At 41.4% G+C, this 22,194-nt stretch overlaps 3 protein-coding genes across 9 annotated transcripts in view; 2 read left to right on the top strand and 1 right to left on the bottom strand.

Moving 5' to 3' along the window:
- The window catches only part of BAIAP2L1 (BAR/IMD domain containing adaptor protein 2 like 1), a 39,962-nt gene extending 33,951 nt beyond the window's left edge, over positions 1 to 6,011 (top strand). For both annotated transcript variants that reach the window (XM_080556634.1, XM_080556635.1), the window contains exons 12-14: positions 190 to 367; positions 4,682 to 4,722; positions 5,254 to 6,011. In XM_080556634.1, coding sequence (XP_080412760.1) covers positions 190 to 367; positions 4,682 to 4,722; positions 5,254 to 5,329 — 295 coding nt within the window. In that variant the 3' untranslated portion in view covers positions 5,330 to 6,011. The remainder of the gene's footprint in view (positions 1 to 189; positions 368 to 4,681; positions 4,723 to 5,253) is intronic.
- Positions 6,012 to 7,311: 1,300 nt separating this feature from the next.
- BRI3 (brain protein I3) lies at positions 7,312 to 22,002 on the bottom strand. Its single transcript, XM_080556678.1, has 3 exons — positions 21,656 to 22,002; positions 20,007 to 20,121; positions 7,312 to 7,703 (listed from the first exon to the last, which is right to left on the bottom strand). Exons 1-3 carry the CDS (start codon positions 21,819 to 21,821, stop codon positions 7,571 to 7,573), a joined length of 414 nt encoding a protein of 137 aa, XP_080412804.1. The 5' UTR covers positions 21,822 to 22,002; the 3' UTR covers positions 7,312 to 7,570.
- TECPR1 (tectonin beta-propeller repeat containing 1) overlaps positions 21,299 to 22,194 on the top strand; it is a 29,840-nt gene continuing 28,944 nt past the window's right edge. For all 6 annotated transcript variants that reach the window (XR_013939648.1, XM_080556548.1, XM_080556550.1 and 3 more), the window contains exon 1: positions 21,299 to 21,526. The gene's annotated coding sequence lies outside the window, so the exon portion shown is untranslated. The remainder of the gene's footprint in view (positions 21,527 to 22,194) is intronic.

Here is a 22,194-nt window from a genome sequence, read left to right as displayed (position 1 = left end):
ATTATCATGTTTTAATGGTTATACAGAGACCCCAAGAACTAGCATCACCCCAACTTTAATTTGGAGTCCCACTGACCAGTGAGATCACATGCTTTAATTAACTTTCAGCTCACCTACTTCTGTTCTTTCCTGGGACTAAAGACATGTGAGAGGAACTGAAAATGTTATTTGTTGGGTTCTGTCTTACAGCCCTGCACCAATTAGAAGTATTAGTTCTGTGAATCTTGCAGAAAAAGCTGGTGTTGTCCTCCCACCACCAGACTATCTGGGGTCTTCGCAAACAGGTTCATCGTCAGATAAGAGAATGGAGTCTTCCAAAGGTACTACTGTTAAAACACCAACCGACAGACCAGAAAACGTGGGTCAGGTAAGTAATCAGTACCACAAATGCAAGTGTTCTGCCCTGCTTCCTTTTCTTGACCTGCTTAACTGAGCTCTTAAATGAGGCCCTGAAATATTCTGGTTTAATTACTTGTACTTAACTTCAGCGGCCATTCAGTGAACCTGTCTTCTGGATTCTTATGCTTTTTTTGGTATCTCAATCCAAAAAAATAATAGTAATAAGAAGGGAGAGAAATTGTTTAGGGATATAATTAAGAGTACTAGCAGCCTTTCTCTGCATAGCAGAAAAAATCTCAGGAATGTAATCTATGAAACTTGAGAGTAAATCCTCATAGAAAGTAACACAAATCCATCATCGTAAGTGACTTTAGAACTGTAGTGGGACAGGGGATTTAGAATAACATAAACTCTGTTTTAAAGAATATTTTAAACACCACCATGAATGTTAGTGTTACTTCTGTGAATTTTGTTGAGGGATATACATACTAATTAATGCCTATATTCAGCAAAATTACAGATGAGTGGAAGTACATTTTTATGAACAGGTAATGCTATATAAAGTTGGTATTTCTACTGTTATGTCTGCATTCAAACAGTGATTCAAAATGAAGACTAATATAATCAAGCAATTGCTGGTACCATAGCAAATTTCTAAGAAGTTTACTAAAAAAAAAAAAAATTTGGTCAGTTAGACCAAAATACTTTGTATACTATTATAACATCTAAGCAGCGTTGGGCTGTCCTTCTGCAAGATGTTTTTGCTTTCTAAGTGATCTGTTGAATCATACAGTATAAATTGAAGAGGATTTTGTAAGTTTGTACGTGATGGAGGTAAAATTAAGAAATCTAAAAAGCAAAAACTGAAAGTTTATTGCATCGCATTTTGATTCATAGTGAAAGATTCCATGTAAGTTCAAAGAATGACTATATATATAATGGTACTTACCTCCTGTAAAATGGAAAGACAGCAGGAAACAAAGGTCTTCATCCAAGTAGCCTCCTTTCCTTCTGTTTCATTGAAGTCTACTATTAGTAATGTCAAGTATATCTACAGCATTTTTTACTTCAACATATTAGCTATTTTGGTGGGGGTTGACAAGTGTTTGTTATACTGACAAGCAAAGAGAATGAACTATGTTTAAAATAAGTAAAAATAGAAACACCAATAATAACCAAAATATATAAATAACCTCCAATATATCACAATAGACAAAATTACTGTTAGAATGACATAAGCAGCAGATGTACAGAAATACTGAATTTTATATATATTTGAATCCACACTCAAGTAATTTTATTCATCAGTACTGAACCTTGTTATCCACTATTCATCCCACTAGTGGGATGCCACCCACCAGATCAGGTTGCTCAGGGCCTCGTCTAGCCTGGCCTTTGAACACCTCCAGGGATGGGGCAGCCACAGCCTCTCTGGGCAGCCTGTGCCAGAGCCTCACCACCCTCTGAGTGAAGAATTTCCTCCTATATAGGAGGAAATAGATAGATAGGAAGTATATAATTTGTGCTGGGATGTTACATTTCTAGGACAATGTTTTTCTCCAGGGAATAAAGCTTTTCACGTGCATGAAAGGAATATCAAGAAGTAAGATCTAAATTTTAGTGTTAAGTCACTTTCAAATGGAGTATCTGGGAACTTCTAAAATTATTATGAAGACAGACATCTATAGTTTGATATATTTGTGGTTTTCATTTTTGGATAAAGAAGCAATGAGCCTTAACAATTATGTGATGTCAGATTTATACATTGGTTCATTTATTCTATGACTATCTGTTGAGACCTATGGGATCAACATGTCCTTCAAACGTAATTATGTTCTCAATAGTTAAAAGACGTATCAGCCTGTGAAAGTTGCAAAGCAAGCAGTACAGTGAGTTCTTTGCCCTGTGACAAGTAAAAGGTGACTTACTATAGACCTGTTAAAATTATTGAATCCATTAAATTGCCGTGGTATCGCTGCTCTGTGCTGCTGTCTGGCCTTAGTCAGCTCTCAAAAGCTGTCAACCTTAAGGAAGGTTTTTCTATGGCATTAGTTTAGGGGTTTTATCAATAAAATTAAGGCTTGTGGATTAACTTTTGTATTGAACTGAAAAAACAAAACAAAAAAAAAAAGAGAGAAATGGCTAACTGTTTAGTTGATAGATGAAGTCAGAGAATTCTATTTAGAACAGTATTCTCTTTGGAGGCCAGAACAGACTTACACCTTTTTAGGCGTAGAAGACAAAGGCATCTTTTTTGAGATTCTGCATTTCCACAGGGAATAAGTGATTATTTTATGCTCTAGAATTCTTCATTACTGTTGTTTAGGTACCCCATAACTTGTAGCAGATACATTTTGCTGTGACCCCATGATACTTACCTATTATAGAGGAGGAAGAGAACTGTAGAGGAGAGTTCCTGCACTTGCACCAAAGGATTTTGCTCCAAAATTACCATTTATTTTCATTCTTTTGGAAAGCTGTAGAGCTTCCTTGTTATTCCTGCTTCTGGGCAAATCAACAACTCCCACTCCATCTTAAGGCTTTGGAAATAAGCTCAACATTACAGCAGGCTGGCCCTGTACAGAATTTACATACATGTAAAACAGTATGCTTACAGTGTCTTTTATGCAGAAGCACAAAATGACTCGAGGCATCTTATTTTTGTTTCAGAATACAAAGAATAATAGCTCACGATTTCAAGGAGGAAAGATGAGGAATGGTTCTTACAAGTTAAATTGTTCATGCTGCATTACGTAGAACAGTTCTATGCAGACTAATATCAACAACAAAGGACTTGGTCACTGAGAAAGCTTGGATGAGGGCTAGGGTTTAGTAAACAGTAGCATGTAATTAAGGCATTAGTTCATTCATTGTAATTAATTTTAATGCCTAATTAGACCTAATTCTACTTATGGCTGATGTGATCCAATGAAATTGCACATGTACGTGCACAAGTTAAGCACAGGTTTAAGAACACAGTCAAATTAGGTCCTTAATAAATACCGATTTCTTCACCTGTGTCACAGTGTCATCAATATGGTAGGTAGGAACTACCAGTACAATAGCTGGTTACCTAATTTGAGAAGACAAAAATTTATGAAGATAAAAGGTGACTTACAGACATTCGCTTAGCAGTGAAATCTTATGTATTGAAAGCAAAATGGTTGTACAGACAGAAAGAGTAGTACAAATCAAGCAGTTACACAAAAGGCAACTGCATACTCCTGCTTCTACACGCATGAATGTTATTCAAATGTTCACCTTGACCTTTAGCTGACACTTATCAGAAGCAAGGCAGTTAGTTTGCCATTTTAAGTACTTAAATCAAGTATGATTATTTCTAAAAGTTAGTGCAGGGGGAAGTAGAAGAAAAAAAAACTGCCCTGTTGTGCAATAGGCTTGCCAACCCTGCTTTGTAGCACTTTTCCATCTTACTGCACCTGAAGCATTGCATCCTGTAATAACGTTGTGGCAGTGCAACACTGCCCTCTTCTGGGTCATCTTAAATTCACAAAAATAAACTCCATCACAAAAGTACCATGCAAACAGTAGCTGTAAAAGCAAGTGCTTTCAGGTTGTACATTTAACCAGGACTGATTATAATGAAACATTAGCAATACCTGTGCAAAACTATTCCTCCTTTTGTATCACTTGCCCACAAACACTGCAAGTTAAATACATGGATGCTATCAGCTCTTTTCTTGCTGTTTTTATTATTATTATTATTCACCATTATTACTCACAAAAGTCACAGGTGATACCAGAACTTGTCCTTTGTAAATCAACAGCAGCTGAAAGTGGTAGTTTGTATTTTATTTAAAACAAACAAACAACAACCAAAAAGCCAACCCTGCCTACTGGTCAGAATCTGCTCTCACTTCAGGCTTTTAATTGGCCATTAAGCTGGCTGCTGCCTTTTTTAACTTGATGGCTTTACAGCTGTATGAAGATAAGCTGTGTTCTCTCTGTAAGATCTGCACCAAGCCTAGCTTTGGCATTGTGCGGTGACAACTAGCTGTTTATTAATTATGCTATAGAAACAATATGGTAAAACTTGTGTTCTGCTCATAGTTCTGTCCTTTTTCTTTTGGTTTTTGACTTTCAGTGATTTGCTACTTTAACCTCTAAAATGCACTCTCAGGTGACAATTGGTGTTAAAGCTGGGAAAACAACAACAAAACAAAGCTAAGGCTGTTACTGGGGGCACAGTTCTCTACACTAAATGTTTTAGCCTGCTTACATGATAGGGCCTCGTCTCCTTAGCAGAATGGGGAGATCATCTGTAGCTTTTTTGTTGTTGTTTTGTTTTTTAAGTCTGTGTAAATATCCTTTTCTTTTGCAGAAACCTGATATGAATGGCATTGTAAAACCACCCTTTCTAAGGTATACTTTTTAAAGCGTTTATCCTAATACAGTTAATTTTTATGTTGGCTTATAGTATGTTTTAATTATGAGGGGAAATTGAGATGGTTTTTTCCTGAATTTTACTCTATGACCTTTCCTAGGCATTGTTAAAACCACTGTGGTTAAAATCAGTTGTACTTTTCTCAAGAGTGCTGTTAAGTGAAATACAATGCAATGCCTTCTCAGAAGAGTGTTTTTCTCCAGCGGTTTGGCAGGGAGGAGGAGTCAAACAGTCTTTAAGGGTTAAAACTAAAAGTTTTTGAAAACTGGAAGCTATTTAGAGAATGTCCGGATCTAATTGGACACTAACTTAACCAAGTGTTGGATTGCTGCAAAGTGAAGTGTATGGAAGCTTGTTTTAAATACTGAAGTTACACTAAGAGTTGCATACAGTCCTTTAGTCTAAACCGTAACTTAATCTTCAGATAATGTAGATGACGAAATGGCATGGCTTAAATTTTGTTTTGTATCACAGTGAGTCTTGTAGTAACTTTGTACATTTCTTTTCAGTGGGGAAAATCCATTTGCAACTGTGAAACTCAGACCAACAGTAACAAACGACAGATCAGCACCAATTATTCGATGAATATACAATATATATACACTTCCTCCTTATAAACACCATTTTCAGTAATGTCAATTGCTATCTAAAGTTGTTCTAAAAAAGATTATTTAAATGTAATTACTGTACAATAGAATCATACTGGAATGGATTTGTGATTTTTAAAAACCTATACTTTCTAATGAGGTTATCGCTTTGGGCTACTGTTTGAGCACTTTAGCTTGATTTTACGGTATGCCTTTTTGTAGTAGGACAATTGTGAAAATACTGGAGGTAGTTTGGATACTGTAGAAAATCTGAGTTAACTAGTAGCTCAAATCTGAATCTTTGGCATTTGCTATTTGGAAATTGCAACGGTAAGTTCTAGAATGCAAGTCTGCGTATGCCACTTACTAAATTAGAAAAGGCTAACTTTTTTTTTTCCAAATTCAGCAATGTAACAATTGCCTTATTATTCCAGAATAGAGAATTGCCTGTATAAAATTATACATTATTTTGTTTAAAAAAGACCCCCTAGGTCATAAATAAATATTTATCCTCTAAGCATAGACACATTTGTAATGCTTTGCTTAATGTTCAGATACAAGTTTTTAAATGTTAGGACTAAGCCTAATGCATTGTCAACACATTCTTCAATGACTTTTTTTTCTTTAACACATTGTCAAACTTTAGCCTTATAAAAGTTGTTAATAATAAAGAAGTGCCATGATTTTTCTTCATGTATTAATATTAAAAAAGCTGCTTTTGAAGTTACTCCATTCCTGCAGCCTTCCACAAGAGACAGACAATGCCCAGCAATGGCATAAATGCTGGCAGAGTGTAGTATCTACGTGAAATGACATATAGCTTTTAAAACGCACAACTCTGCTTGGGACTTAAGTTACATTGCTACAGGCTTCGAGTTCCTGAATCAAATGCAGCTAGCTTGTCTGAAGAAAAGATTCTTCCTACTGTACTAATCAGCTTATAAATTAGCCTAGGATCTTATAACCTGTCTCTTCATTCTGCATTAGTGTTCGGTGCGTTGTCAGAACCTGTACTGTTCAGGTGATATTTCCAGCCTGCTATGTGAAGCGTCTCTCTTGACTACCCTCAGCGATTAATCCATACCCTAAAGCCTTCTATTTCATATATAAATATATATGTATATGCCTCCTACAGCATCCTGTGGATATTCATTTTGTTGTGCCTGCTTCTGCTACTACAGTGAATTCAAGTCATGTGAAATGCCTTTCAGTTACTTAATATCAAAAAATAATATAGGAGCATGTGATGGCTGCAGAGGTAGAGTCCACTCATTCCACCTCCTCTTCCTCTCACCCTGCCTTTCAGTGTTTAAGGCTGAGGACACTTCATTAGCTACTCATGGACAGTTCCATAGCAATTACATCATTTTGAAACACTGATGTTTCAAGGGTACACCTTAACACCTGCACCAGTTTTCTAAACTATTAGAGAGAGGCACATCAAACTAGACTACAAGCCCTCAACAGTTCAGCACCAGAATTAAATATTTTGACATGCATAAATCTTTAGTCGTGGCCCATAGCAGTGCCATAGCCTCTCTTTTTTGGTAGGAGCTCCCTGCTTCAGTCAGCAGTTACGGGTGTTGTTGAACACTAGTTCCATGATGCTAGGAAGCTTCTGCTACAGCAGGAGCAGTTCTGCTACTGCAACCCCTTGGAAGTAACACTTGTCCATAAGCAAAACCTTCACTTGTTAAAACAGGGCTTGTACCGAGCCTTCAGAAGAAAGAGAGGGTCTCTCTATTCAGCCACATCCATTACACAGTGGTAGCACAGACAGTACTTGCACTACTTTCCTCAGAAAGGCTCAGGATGAAGGCATCTGCGTGTTCCAACAAGTACAGCCCTAAAACAGCACTATTGTCATCATAATGATCCTGACAAACACTCATCCTTAGTTGTAGCTAGGATTACTAACTTCACTTTCAGACTACATGTTATCAGACACATTAGTCACATATGTAATAACCCAGCCACAAGTTGAGGATTGCAAAAAGGAAAAGCAGTTTTATTTAGTTTTCAAGAGGTGCCACTAAACATGGAAAACAAGTTGGGTTTTCATGTTTTGCAATGCACATGCTCATAAAAGATTAAGTTTAAATTACATGCAAGAGACTAAATTTCTTCACACTTTACAAAAACAGGTCTGAAGCAAATAAAATGATTGTACATGACATTTACATTAGAAAGAGTATGCTAACAGTTGTAGCTTCCATAAGCACGTCCACGATCGTCCCCTTTAGCCAAAAGCCGCCCCACAATTAGGGCATCTTCGCTGCCTCAGTGCAAGACAGAACAGAATCCCAATTGGAAAGAATACAATGGCACACAAAACACCGAGGCAGGTGAAGGTGTCCTCCAAAACGCCAACCCTGTAAAAACGGAAAACAGACTGAGTCAAAGACACCTACTATGTTTAACCCAAAGTTACCACTTTGTGATCTGATAGTCTAAAAAAAATAGTCACTAGAAAAAAAACACAACATTTTGTTGAGCAAAAAGAAGTGCATGTAGTTTGTTTTTTTTTAAAGAGTCTTTTATGCCATTAGCTTGCAACAGGATAATTTGAACTATACAACTTCAGTTCCAGAAAGCAGACATTTCTTTATCAATCACCACAAAACAGGAAAACAGGACTGGTACGTAGCACAAGACACAGCCACCACAGCTCTGAGCAGTAGTGTCAATTGGTTAATTCCAGTACACTGAAAAACATACACAGGTGCAGCACCAGATACACAGTGGAACTCACTGAAGCCACATGTGCTCTCAGATTCAGAAAGCTTTAACACAAAAGCCTTTGCAGCTTCTGACATGTGTTATTACTAGCTGGTCCCTGAAGGATCTGAAACTCACGGCTCCTTTCTTGTATACTTGCATGCTAGTTCAACTAACCTTGCCCAGTAACTACACAGCACTGACAGATCAAATGGTCAGGACAAGCAGCAAGGAAAAAGGTTTGATACTTGCTTTATTAGCCCTTTCTAGGGTCAAGTTTTTCTGTATAGGTAAGGATAAACTTTCCTAGAACTTAACCTTACTACCAACTAAAGAATATGCTCATAAAAATGAAAACAAGTGTGCTTTTAAAATACCTTAATCTGTGATGATAACTTTTATTTAATTATCAGTGTTATACTGGTTACTTCAGGTCAACAAAACAGCTCCATTTCTCAGCTGTTTAGGTCTTTCACAACAGGCAGCAGTCACGCTTGTGTCACATGCTTTGCCTACCTAGTTTCCACAATATCCCAGTGTGAACCCTCTCAGTTCATTCAGCCTCGTGTCACCCAGAGGATATGCGCACTAGAGCTCTTTCAGGAAAAATAATAATAATCCTTGCTTTCTGAATGTTTTGGTCTGATGATCTGGAGTGTTTTTCTCAGCTTCTTTCTAACAGAAAGATCTGAATTGAAGTTGTGTAACACTGGCTAAAGGCTTCTGGTCAGCCATCACCTCATGCTTTCACCAGGCAAGTTAAAACTAAGGTAACTACATGTAGTGTAAGTCAGTGTTTCATCAGCTAGGCTTGTCACTGAGGAAAGCAGCAGTTTTCCACTTTGTTTGTGGAAACATCAAGTAGTGATGGGAAGTGACCTCAAATAAAAAGAATATTGAGTTGCTTCTGCCCAGAAGTGATGCTCTGGTAATTCAGTTCTACTGCAAATAGCCCTGGTACACCGCACAGAACCATCGGTATCTGTACAGAGCATACACTGCTCAGAGTAGCTTTGTGTAAAGCATCTTTTTAAAGGTAAGTATTTCCAAGTAATCAGCTGACAAAAAGGATGTTTTCACAGCAGCAAGACTTGCTATTTAAGCCATGAAATCTCCCAACTCCCCCCCTCACAGAAAGTCAAGTGACAGAAGAAAACAAAGCAGAAGTAATATGGCAGTTGCTTCACTGGCAATGTCAAAGGTTATATAAGCAAGCAGTCTTACTAGAAACGCTCCACATTTCCTTAGCACGAAGGCACGAAAGAACCTTTTTTGCTATTGACATGTGAATGTCTAATAACATGACTTGAACTTCTTGTCCTATTGCATCAAGATCACCAGAAACCAAAGTCCCAGAACAGCTGTGGTGGTTTTACCCAGCTGGGTAACACCACAACTGCTCTCACTCCTCTCCTCAAAAGAAAAGGGGGAGAAAATACGATGGAATGCTCTGAAGAGTTGAGGTAACAACAGGGAGATCACACACCAATTATCACTACAGGCAAAACAGACTCAGCGTAGGGAGATTAACATAATTTATTGCCTATCACTAGCAGACTAGCACAGTGAGAAACTAAAAGCAAACTAAAAACACCAGTCTCCAGTTGCCAGTGCATTATTTCAGATGGCCACAGATCTTTCTTCAGACTGCATGAGACCATATAACATGTGAAAGGCTAGGTACACCGGGCACTTAGGGCTCTGACCACATCAACAGGATGAGAGCGACTTAAAATAAAAATCTAGCCATAAATTGAGTGTAAAAGTATTTTAAATATCAGCACTTCATTGTAGAAAGTGCCAATTAAATAAGTGTGTACAGGACTAGGCTATCTACTCACATTCAGGCTTTCTAAGTCACTAGAACAGCTCAGAGGTGCAGCACTACTGTCATAAGCTGTTTAGCAAGTTTATTTCTGGTAGCTAGAGAAATAATCCAAAAGGCCAAACATGCAGCACTATTAAAATAACCCTCAGTAGGTGTTCCCAGGCTTCTATTTCGAAAATCCCAAGTCTTTGTAGAGCTGCAGGAGAACCTACTATTTGACATCGCGTGGCTCCAGATCGGGCCTGACTGAATGACCACCCTACATGAGAAGAATTCTGTTTCAGCAGTTTTGTGTCACAGCAGAAAAATATCTGAACAGACATTTAACTTCAGTCCCTAACCCTTTCTGAAGTGCTGTATTTGACTGTCCCCCAGAATTAATATAGACAGAAAAGCCTAAGCATTCAGACTTAAGAAAATTGAGCAGCTATAAAAATCAAGATTTGGAGGTAAGCAAAACACTTGAACAAGAAGTGACCTCTTTGCCTGCCTGCTACAGTGAAAGTCAACAGAAACCAAGCTAAGTGACCTTGAAATACGTGCTACAACAGGCAAGGTGCCAAGACCAACAAGTTGTTTTTTCCCTACAGAGCAGTCCAAGGCTATTGTACAAGTGAATAAAGTGAAGGAAAGAAGATGCAGTCTCAGAGACCTCTCCCTTACTGCAATTGACTAAAACATTACATCTTGTTTTTAACTTAAGAGCTGCTGCCCTTCTCCTCAACCATCATAAGAAGCCAAAGGTTTTTTTCAAGGCGTTCTTGATACTCTGCTGCTTACACAACTTCACATACAGTTTATGATTTCAGCATCAGTCCCCTTCTTTTGTTGAACGTCCTTCTGTTTACAGAGTTGCGTGATAGAAGTTGACTTTCTATTTGGTGTAAGGTATTCGCAGAGTACAGCTGATCCCAGCAGTAATTCTGAAAGGCTCCATTAAGGCAACAAGCTGAGATGTAGACTAGCATTCTACTCATCCTACTGATTGTAGTCTCAGCACACAAGTATCCTGACTCAAGAGTTTTGTAGCCTGCGCTGCTCACGGTGGCTACTCCTACAACCTCAGCATCACACCACCTCTGTTGCCTGTCAGACACACACACTGCCAGAGCTCCCTCTGTCCATGTGAACACTTAGTTTGCTACAAGAACGTAAGATTACTCTTGAACACTAACACCTGTGTGTACAGAGACATAAGAGCAATGAGAGATCAGCTCTGCAGAAGCGTTCTACAGTTCTAACAAGATCTCCAGGATTTGTGATCCTACCATTTTTCCCAGACCTGGCACAAATTTTGTAGATTTAGTCCCAGTGGTATAGGTGCCACTCCCCCCCCCCCCCCCCCCAAGGCTCCACAGCACTTCTTGGAAGCCTCTTCAGACATGGGAAAAGTTTCATCTTTCCTTTCAGTCCCTTTTAGCTCCTGTTCTCATACTTCCATTCCCAAATCCAGATATCAACATCTGCTTAAAGTACAGCTGAAGTTTTTACCTGTGATGCTGCCCAAATCCATAGAACCATCTTTCTCCAGGATGGAATCTCCATGTTCAGCACACCGGTAGAGTCAAGACATGTTGTAAAGGATAATGATTCTGGCTTGTTACCCACAGATGATATTGCTAATACTACAAGTACTAATGACACTAACATTTACAGAGTACTTTGTACAGTAGTTGTGGTATCAGTAGTATCTTATTCTCCAACCAAAGCAAAAGATATGTGTAAGGAATCAAGCTTAAGGTAACAATGCAGCCTTTTACTTTGTAAATATTCTTTACATCTTCTGCAGAAGGACAGGATGCTCTCCACTGACAAGACCTAAACAAACAGACTGCCATGCCAGAAAGTTGCTCCAGCTTATCTCCCGGGGTTCTGAATTTGATTCAGTGACTGATTCTTGCCACAATGAGCACCTGACTGAAAGAATGTAGGACTTAAAGCACAGAATCCCACTTTTATACCTAATACTCCCACAAGCTTTAGCACTGACCATTGACTACAGACACAGCAGAGCAAGAGCAATGTCTCAAAAATCACTACCAGTTGTCTTCACAACGTAGTTTACCCAAGCTCTCTTCTGTAGTCAGGCTTGGCAGCTCCACACCTGTCCAGAAGACACTGCAGGCAGTTCTTGTGGGACCGATGCGCGCAGCTGTAGCCTTTTCACTTCTGCTGGCTTGATGACAAGTACGTCCAGTGGGTTTATGAGGGTCAGAGAGAAAAGCTTCGTGTCTCCACCAGCTGGCACGCAGACTATTTCTACCTCCATAGGAAAAGTGCTGACGAACTACACTACATGCCAGCAGACAAAAAGGAGCCAGACCATCCCTCCTGCAAAGCAGAAGCTCACCTGTGATTTGGCACATTAGTCACTGACTCACAGCACTTGCCCTGCATCTTCCCCGCATCACCTTAGCAAGCAGTACTCATAGAAACTACAGACACCAGAGTTGCTAAGCTTGTTTAATATTGCTCTTCAGTTTGTGTCTTGGGTTCTGCTACAAAGAACTCTAGCCCAGGATTCCCCTCAGACCGTGGCAGTGGTGGCTGCTTCCCTTCCTCTCCCACCTCAAAGCATTCCCCAGGAAACTGAAATATCGATGGGAAAAACAGAGGGGATAGATAGTAGGAGAAAGAAGAGTGGAAGGAGCTATTAAAAAATTATGAAGACAAGTCATCACTGTCACAACTGGAAAACGGGCAAACACCATAAAAGAGCATATCACAAAGTATATTTTTTCCATATGCTCTGGATTATTAATGCTTCATCTTGACTAATATATGCAGCTTTGGTCCTCATTACAAAAAGAAAAAGTGTCTTAATGAAGAGCATCAAAAGGGAAGAATAATAGTAGAGAAAAGGTAGCCTCCATCAATTTGTCCTTGCTACCCAACCTTCAAGTCCTAATCCCAAGTCAGCTGTGTACTACTAACCAGTCAGGAAACATCAAAATTGGCTTGCTAGGTCAAGTTCAGGGCATACTAACCCAAAGAAGAGACACTTCACTAGACTGACTTTGAAAGCAGGGCGAAGAACCCCCTATTAACACCTGCTTCCAGAGATTTCCCACTAGCTGTCCTACCTGAACATACTGAGCACAAGCAGAGTTTACACAGTATGTCTTAAGGCTAATAGGAAAGCTTCATGATAATTTGTTTGCTAGGGCACATCCAGACACTAAAACTGTACAGTTACATTGTAAGGAACCCTCAAAATTAGACTATAATTAAAGAATAGGGTCAGTAAACAAGGATCTCATGCCTTCAACTTCATTCACCAGGGAAAAGATGTGCTACTAGAATTGCCGTCTCCTGGAAAGAATACGCTAACAGGACTGAAACACAAGGAGATTCAAAACTCTTTAGACATAACCAGACTGGTTATAGATACAGCAACAGAAAGGACATCGGTGTTAAATTCAAAACGGCCACATATTTTAATAATTTCATATTCAGGTCCTGCCCTGAAGTCTACCTTTGTGACAAGTACACCAATGTGTCTAGTTAAGAGTATAAGCAGCCTAATTTTGATTTGTCCTTAAGGTATAAACATACTGAACATTAAAGAGGGATCAGTCAGGGTACTTCTGGTCAGCCCTGAGCAGCTGCAAACCCAAGCGTAGATGACTGCTGTCTAACCCATTACCATCAACCCTCTTAATCAGCTTGCAAAGGCCCAGGTCTCCTGGTCAGCAGACATCCCTGACACTTTAAATAGAATTTACTTTGAACTCCCTTCCCCCTAAACACAGTTATTCGGGAAGTGTTCTTTGGTCACGCAGAATGCCAGTGAAATAAGACGACAACAACAACTTGCCATCCATACTCAACACCAGAACCAGGGAAAAGATCTGACATGGATGAAGCACGCAGCAGGAAGCACGGCTGGCTCGGCAGCAGAGGAGGACCAGGGCCAGCACAGCCAGGGAACAGACTAAGTCAGTTCCAGGTGACACTCATTTGGGAAGCTCAGCAGAAGTGGATCTGTGTGACCTCCCCCACAACATACCTGTTATTTCAGTCATTTCCTAGCACCTCCATAGCAGCGTGACTGCTACTACAGCATTAACTCCACAAGCATGCTCTGGTTTCTGTTGATTTGTGTCACCACCTAATTTTAGATGAACACTTATCCAGTCACTGTCTCTGCTTAGCCAGTTACTAAATTTAGAAGGAGGAAAAAAAATTTTATAAAGGAGAACATGAATATTTTAGTTTGTGCTTGTGTATCTTACCTGAGCTACAGAGTAATTAGATTCCATATTCAAACTGTAGATTCATTAACGTAACCAAACATAAATTTTGTTCTACACAAACCACATAAAAGCTGATTATAACTGCACCACTCCCAATCTAAAAATAAAGAGGAAAGGTTTATTTATATTGCAAGCAGTGTCTTGGATTTAAGCTATACTGCAGATGCCAATTCCATAAAGCAAGGTCAATTATTCCCACTGACAAGCATTTAATACCAAATTACTTTTCAGACAAACCTTTTCTTGGAAATAAGTCTCAAAACATTAAGTCATGTGCTCAGGATCAGAGAGCCAACACGGAGATTTGCAAACACAATATTAGTACAATTTACTACAAGCATTTTTAGACTTAACACTACATCACAGTACTTAGATGTGTGCTTATCAGCATTTTTGATCCCTTATAAATGAAGTCCAAGGGGCAGCCTGGGTAGTCCAAGATAGCATTCTGATTGCACGATAAGCTCTGCAAGACCTGAAAAGAAGCTACACTTCACTAAGAGGTGCCTCCAGCTGTCCTACACACAGATACTCGCTGACTGATCAAGCAAGGGGAATTTTCAGAACAGTATCCCAATTTCTCCTGCTTCCAAGGTTGGTTGAGTCTTTAACTTTAGATTTCAGTGGAAACAGTCAGACCAGGGACAAGCAGGGACTTTGGAAGTTGCACACGAGACCTCTAATTTTGAACGTGAAAACAAACAGATAGCTTCTCCTTGTGTCTATCCTAGCTAATCCAACAAAAGCAGCTAGGTTAAGCAGTTTAAATTTCACATGCAAGCAGCAGAAGAAAAAAAAAATGATAACTATAGATACAACTACTGATGGTATACTAACACAGTTTTAGTTTCCACTTAGAGAGGTGCCAGTTCCTCCAGCCTCAGCTTGAAGGCACATTGAATGGTTGTTCATCTGTGTGGTTTCCCTACCACCACCACTCATCACGTAACGTGGCCAAGTTAGTATCACCTCCGGTTACCACCTTCATCTAGCAAACAAGACCAGTTTCCTCCTCACTGCTACAACGAAGTTCTAATTATCAGAGTACAGACACCAAGATAAATGCTGACACTAAAAAAAAAAAAATGTTATCAGCTCAGGCCCAGCAGCCAACTGGGAGTTAACAGCCACTATAAGAATGATGATCTAGTCCCTAGGGAATATATTTCTGATGTATCTTGTTAACTGCATAAATTCTCATTTATTAGAAAAATAAGTGTTTTGATTATTTTCCACCAATCAGTTCAAAACAGTAATACAAAAATCCTCAGAACTGCTATGAAACTATGCTGTCCTCACCTGGGACCCTATTCCAAGGGTCACCACCTCCTCTCTTCTTCTGGGCTTAGGTATCAGACTTCCTGCTAAGCAGCTGCGTGCCTCTGCTATAAGGCTGGTGAAAAAAAAAAGTTACAGCTATCCTATGCAGTAATTCCGAGTGGCAGACTCATGGCATCTGCTCAAGTCTGCTGTATCAAGGCTTTCTTCTTCACAGTCACATGCATAAGTCACTGCTGAATTTCATGCCCTAACTGCTCCAGCCACCAAATTACAGCACAGCAGGGATGAACACCCCAATCTGTCCAAACAGCATACGTTTACAAAAAGCTGCATATTATAAGGAAGCTACTTTGATTCAGCACAGGCTGAGCTTCTTTGTGACAGAAAGCAGTGTCATGAGCTGCTGCACTATTATAGCTGCTACTCTTTATAGCACCCTTGAAATGGTATTTCAAAGTTGGCTTTACTCACAAGATTCAAAAGGATCTCTGTAGCATGTCAGCCTGCTGCTAGAAACTGAAAATCCCCAGCTTTTCTTCAGGACAGAAAGTACATCAGATAAATAGCTTTTTTTATTATTATTATTCCTTGACTATTTAGCCAGTACATATTAAGATGTTATATTAAGAATCTTTATATAAAAGTTATTTATTGTGAATACCTACTGAAATCCTGTACCCTGAATGAGCTTCTCTCAAACCACACACAGCACTTGTGATTGAAGTAAGCAGAAGATTGACATTTTGAAGGAGTTTATCATTTAAATGCAATTTTTCCAGAACACACTTCTCTCAGCAGTGATGCCCTTAATTGAATAAAAACAAATATCAACCAAAATCTGAGAACCTACTACTTTATCAAATCGAAAATCAAACAAACAAACAAACCCACACCACTCTGTCAGGAAGAAGGCTCTAAGAGATCAGTAGTCCCTCATCCTTCAATCCTGGAAGAAGTTTCAGTATTACCATAATTTGAAACCCACTGTAATACTTCTCAAGCAGGTAATTCATAATCATCAGAAGAGAAAGCCACCACAATGCAGTGGCATGTCCTCTCCCTCACCCTTTCTTTTAAAGAACCCAATTTGTGTTAAATACAAACATAAACACCCAACAGGGCCAATCGCAGGCTCTGACCAGATTTTGAAAGAACCAGTTTTTGCAAACTTCAGATCAAAAGCACGTTTGTCACAGTTTTTAAATGGATCTTTCCTCTGTTAAGAAACAGGAAAGCAAACATTCCTTTGCAGTTTGTTCTACCCACGGATGAGAGATGGAGAAAAAGAAAATGAAAGTGACCACAAGAGAAGTAGCTGGGCTGCATTCTCCCAGCTAAAAAGATAATTAAATTACATAGCTGGATCTCTGAAGTTAGTGGCTGTAATGACTCAAGCTGTTCTTGGGAACATAAAATAGTTTAAAAGCCAGACTTGGCTAATCCTTACATATCAACTACCAGCACTAAAACTGACAACATTCCGCACCGACGTTTCTCTGTACATCAGGGCTGGGCTAGAAGAGGAGCTCACACTACGAGCACTGCAGCCACCTAGACTTCTTAGCAATGCAAAGAAGGATGGAACGCAGCAAGGCTGAAGTCTGTAATTAGAAAGCAACACTGGACGCAACAAGGACGAATGAGGATGATTTGACTAACGAATAACTTTAGGCAAGAGGTACAGCTCACAAGGCAGGAGAGTCATCCCTCAGATACACCAATGCTTCAGAGATTTTTTAAAAATAAATAAAATAAAATGCAATTACATGATGACCAGGAGCACACTACCTACTTCTAGAGATACTTTGTACTTTTTATGACTTCACACCACAAACTAAGCCTGAAGAGGGCTAGCTACCTAGCTACTGTAGCTAGCCTGTAAACCCCAAAATCATTTGCATCTGCAATAAAACAGACTCCTACCAAAATAACAGATCAGTACCACATGTTTCTCCTCAAAATTATCTATTTTAAGTTGAAAATAGCATATTTTTTTTTCAATTAGCAACATTTCCATGCTATAGAGCTGACTGGTTTGTGTTTCTGATTGCAGAAATCCTGCTGATGGGCTTTAGCCCTCTCCATCAGTTACATTATTCCACAGCCACAAACAAGCCTTTTCCCCCTCACAGTCTAAAGCACGTGGACTTCTCTAATGATCATGCATAACTTCAAATCCAAGGAGTAACAAGACAACTGTGTTGGCAGTTTAATAAAAGTTTTAGGCGCTATTAATTGCTTTTTATGTTATCGATGCCCTTTCAGTATCTTTCTGTTCAGTGATGTATTCAGAACCTACCTGCGTGTTGCATTCGTCACAAAATAGGTTTCCAGGCCAAGAAAGTAAACTAGAGCTATGTTTAAGGTGTTGAGAAGTCAAAGAGGATTACGAGCTCTTTCTCAAAGAGAAGTAAATAGCCAATGTAACCTTCCAGAACACGAGCCTGATGCTTCAAGTTCCTGTGAATATTTCTGGTATTATGCTTCCCATCAAGCCTCGCTGCTGCTGCTCTTGAGGCACTAGACTATCAACTCCTTAACTAAAGGAAAGACAACCAGTCTGAGCTTCCCCTCCCCCCCCCCCAAATTTGACTCTTTAACTACAGTTAGGGAAAACACAGTGCAAAGACAATTATGACACAGTGTTACTAGATGCTGGTCCTTGCCAGTCCCTGATCAACAGTAGATGGGTCCTACATGGCAGCTGCGTAGTACTGTGCCTCAAAGGAACCCGTACAGCAGGTCTCACACCTGATTTCTTTTCACAGACTAAGGCAAAACTTGAGGATTCAAGAGCAAAAACGTGGTTACGCTATGTGTGTGTCTCTCTCTCTCTCTCTCTCTAAAAAACACTGACTACTTCCAGTAGCACCAGGATGATGACTTAAGACTTTTCAAGTCAGGTCACTTAACAGCACCTTACAAAAGATTCAGAAACTTGCTCATTTTTCCAGATCTGGCTGAAAGGATACTAGAATTAGATTCTTTATTTGCAAATGACCATTTCAAAGGAATCTCCTAGAGAATCTCTGGATAGCCACTAGGAAAAAAAAAACCTAAAAAATAGCAGCAAGAGTCTACCAACCTTACGTTATCACAGAAGACTACTTCAATTTTTTTTTCTGAAGTTTCCTGGTTCTAAGGCCAGAAGACCTGTATAAACACACTGCTTGCCTTTTACCAGACAACACATAATATCTTTCCTGTCTTCTGGTTGAGCCAAAGCATGAGCATTTTAATGTAATTACTCAAGTGGCAGGATCTACCACATCCTCCCAGCAGCTCGGAGGTTACTTTCCCTCGTTGTTTAAAACATACATCTTCTAGATCAATAGCTCTAGCTGGTACAGGTTTTTCAGCCTTAACTGCTGGAATTTCAGCATGCACCTGCTTTAACCTAACATCACAAGATACTTATTTGAATCCACCTTTGAAGGCAGGTACTGACTCTCAAACACACATCAGTTTTAACACAACCAAAAGGCATCAGAGGCGCTGTCCCCATCACTAAGACAATCTCCATCACCTTCCTAGCACTGAAACCCCGTATCATTTAAGCTATGCTAGCAAGTCTGTTTCCTACATGTTTTGAAATGGACAAGAAAAGGCTCAGACTTGCAGAATACAAAGTGCTTCCTCATAAGACGCCACAAGGGTAACTCCCATACGTTTTAACAGAAGGGGAATGATTCTGCATTTGAGTCAGAGCTGGCCAGGCGCACAAACGCCTGAACTGCACCAGCAGCAATCTGGCTGCCCTCACCCATTAGTTAATATCCTGGGAGGAAGAGAACTGAGAAGTGCAAAAGAACTACTGCAGACTTACAGCACTAATGTGAAACAGAATGCCTCCTTCCCTTTTCTTATTTTATGGCTGTTGATCACTGAAGGGGAAGTTGCCCTTAAGTTGCCATTCTAACTAAGACCATTTTTTTTCCTCATTTTTACTGCTTTGTCAGATTAACACTTTGAATCAGATTTATTAGTTTTCCTATAGTTCTGCAGTAAAGGGACTTACAAAGTAAGAGAACTTTTAAAAACACCAGTATCACAGGGTTTTAATCAACAGTGACAACCACCTTGCCTGGTTTTGCACAGCGGAGACTGTGGGGATGAGGACACTCACCACACCAGCAGAAGCCCTTCCACGGGACTGCCGGATAACCAGAATTGACGACGGTCAGAGATCACAGAACATTTCACAATAAAGTCATGCTACTCGCTATCACTAGTCATAAATGTATCAGAAAGGACTTCCTATCATCCTCTCCCCCAAGAGCTGACCCTCTACACCTGTGACTGAATTGTCTTTTCATTAAAAATACTGCCTACAGATCTTTCTCCATCATACCAGACAGATTAATGTTTGCATAAAGTCTATTGTATTAATTATAGCAGTTGTCTACAACTACAGCCTATTAGGACATTCTACATAGATTAAAGAACTGCTGAGTTTTAGTGCTTTTTCAGTTAGTTCAATTCTAATACAGACACACACACACAAAGAAAAACCAGGCAACTATATGGATACGTCTCGTTTCAAATATAAAACATAAGGCTCAGTTTATTTCTCAACTACAGGACTATTTTACCTGCAGGCAGGGCAGCCACCAACTACTACTACAGAAGTGGTGGTAGCAGGCTGTTGAATAATGGTGTATGTGCTCGAATAGTTCGGCTGTGATGTCGGTGGAGGAACAGCATATCCTAAAAAGAGGAAAAACAACTGAATCACCATGTGTAAGGCACAGAAATCACTAATAATTCAGTGAAAAGTACAGAAACAGAACACTTTTAAAAAAAATAGAAGTGTCTTGGTGAAGCACTTTAAGAATGTTTCAAAGTCAGAATCAAAGCATACCAGTCAGCACATCTAATAGCAAAACCACTTCATAACTCCAAGTATCTAGCACAATTTAACCATCTAGAAAGGATTTTGAGCTAATAATTAACTTTGAGAGTTTGTTTCAATGCTGTTTGAACATTGAACAAAAACAGTTTAAACAACTGAGGATTGTGGAGTTCACTTCTGGACATTACGCATCAGGTATGCCCCACTCTGGCAGACAAACCAGTTGAAACAAAGTCTTCCTCTCCTCTGGTGTCCAGCTCAACTTCTACACCTTACATTTTTGGCTACAGAGAGAGGCAGGAGTGATAGGATGCAAGTGGAAAGGAAGCAGGCTGCATGGCACAGAAAATAAAACCTTTCACAAAACCCATGTTGTTGGATAGTGAATGTGTTATTTGAAGAACTGTACTTAAAAAGTACAGGCCCTTGGCGACTACATTAATGTGAAAAATAAATAAATGTTTTTAAAGGGATGGTTAGATGTATGCAGTGCACTCCTACAGCTAAGACACACTTTGCCCAAGTATAATCCATCCTGCGCTTCTCTCCCAGAGCACAGTTCTGATTTTTCTTCAGCCACGTTACACACCAGAAAGCCCGTGAACTCCACTATTTTAAATCAAAAGGCCAACCGTCAGTAATATCTGTATTGTAGCACAACATCCCAAGTTACTGGCAGATTTACCTGCTACCTCACAGTTCTGCCCAACACACCTACTGCGCTCGGCAGACTTTTTGCCATTTCAGCAGCACTCCCTTACAACTACAGAGCTCCTGACGGGCTCCTTTCTGTAACTGCGCTCAGGACTGACTCACCGCTCACCTGCTCCAGCCTCTCCAGGACTCCTGAGGTGCACCAGACCAAAACAAACGTGAACCGGGGAGCCCGGGGAGGCACGCAGGGAGCACAGAGAGCGCAACTTTTCTCCTGGGGCCACTTCACTGCTGTCGTTATCCCCCCCCCTCCCCTAGGAGCCACCCGCCGGTGGGGCGGCGCCTCCGCACCGGAGCCCTGCACACCTGGGGCCCCTCGGAGGAGGATGAGGAGGAAGAAGAAGAGGAGAAGAGGAAGAGGAGGAGAGGAAGGAGGGAGGCAGCAGCGCCTCCCCGGAGCCCCCTCAGCGCCTCCCGCCGGGCACCACAGGCCACGGCCCTGCCCCGGGGCCCGCGGGCGGCCTGAGGCGCGGGGACAGCGCCCGGCCTGAGGGGCTTGGGGAAGGGGGTTGGGAGTTGTGTGAGGTGCCTGAGGGGGATACCGAGGTGTGTGAGGGGGGTTGGGGTACGAGGGGGCTGTGGGGGGTGTGAGGGGTGCATGAGGGGGATGCTGCCCCCACAGCCTCCCCTCAGAGGCCGCCAGCCCCCTCCCCGCCCCCCCCGCCTCAGACCCACCTGCGGCAGCCGCGGCGCCCGGGTACGGGTAGGGCGGGGGCGGCTGGAAGCCGGGCTGCGGGGCGGGGATGGCGCCGTAGTTGCTCTGCCCGTAGTCGTAACCCGCGCCCTGCGCGGCGGGGCTGTAGGCGGGCGGCCGCTCCTGCAGCAGGGGCTTGTTGTCCATGCTGGGGGGGACAGGGGACGGGAGGAGGAGGAGGCGGAGGCGCTGCCCGCCCGAGGAGGAAGCGGCGCCCTCCCCTCAGCGCCCCGGGCTGCCGGGCGCCGCCCTCCGCCCCGCCCCGCCCCGCCCGCCCGGGGGCGCCGCGGCCCGGGAGGGTGAAGGGGGGCCCGCGCCTGAGGGGAGGGGAAGGGAGGGGGGGGGGGGAACGGGGAAGGGGGGGGAACGGGGAAGGGGGGGGGCGGCCCCGGCTGCTGCGCTCGCGGCCGGTCACGAGACGGCGCCCCACGTGACGCCGCGGCTCCGGCGGGGCGGGCGCCTCGCGGAGGGGAGCGGGAGCGGGGCGGGAGGGGCTGCCTTAAAGGGGCCGCGCGGGGGG

Source organism: Anser brachyrhynchus (assembly GCF_964034855.1).
Source record: "Anser brachyrhynchus genome assembly, chromosome: 15".
NCBI lineage: Eukaryota > Metazoa > Chordata > Aves > Anseriformes > Anatidae > Anser > Anser brachyrhynchus.
This window is presented reverse-complemented; position numbering and strand designations above follow the sequence as displayed.

Bases quoted from the DNA above. Each gene is read 5' to 3' on its own strand.
- BRI3 (XM_080556678.1), bottom strand. From the start codon at position 21,821: ATGGACAACAAGCCCCTGCTGCAGGAGCGGCCGCCCGCCTACAGCCCC. The intron at 20,122-21,655 runs GTGGGTCTGAGG...TCCTCTTTTTAG, and splicing joins GGGCGCCGCGGCTGCCGCAG to GATATGCTGTTCCTCCACCG. The intron at 7,704-20,006 runs GTAAAATAGTCC...CCGTTTTTACAG, and splicing joins GGTGGCTGCCCTGCCTGCAG to GGTTGGCGTTTTGGAGGACA.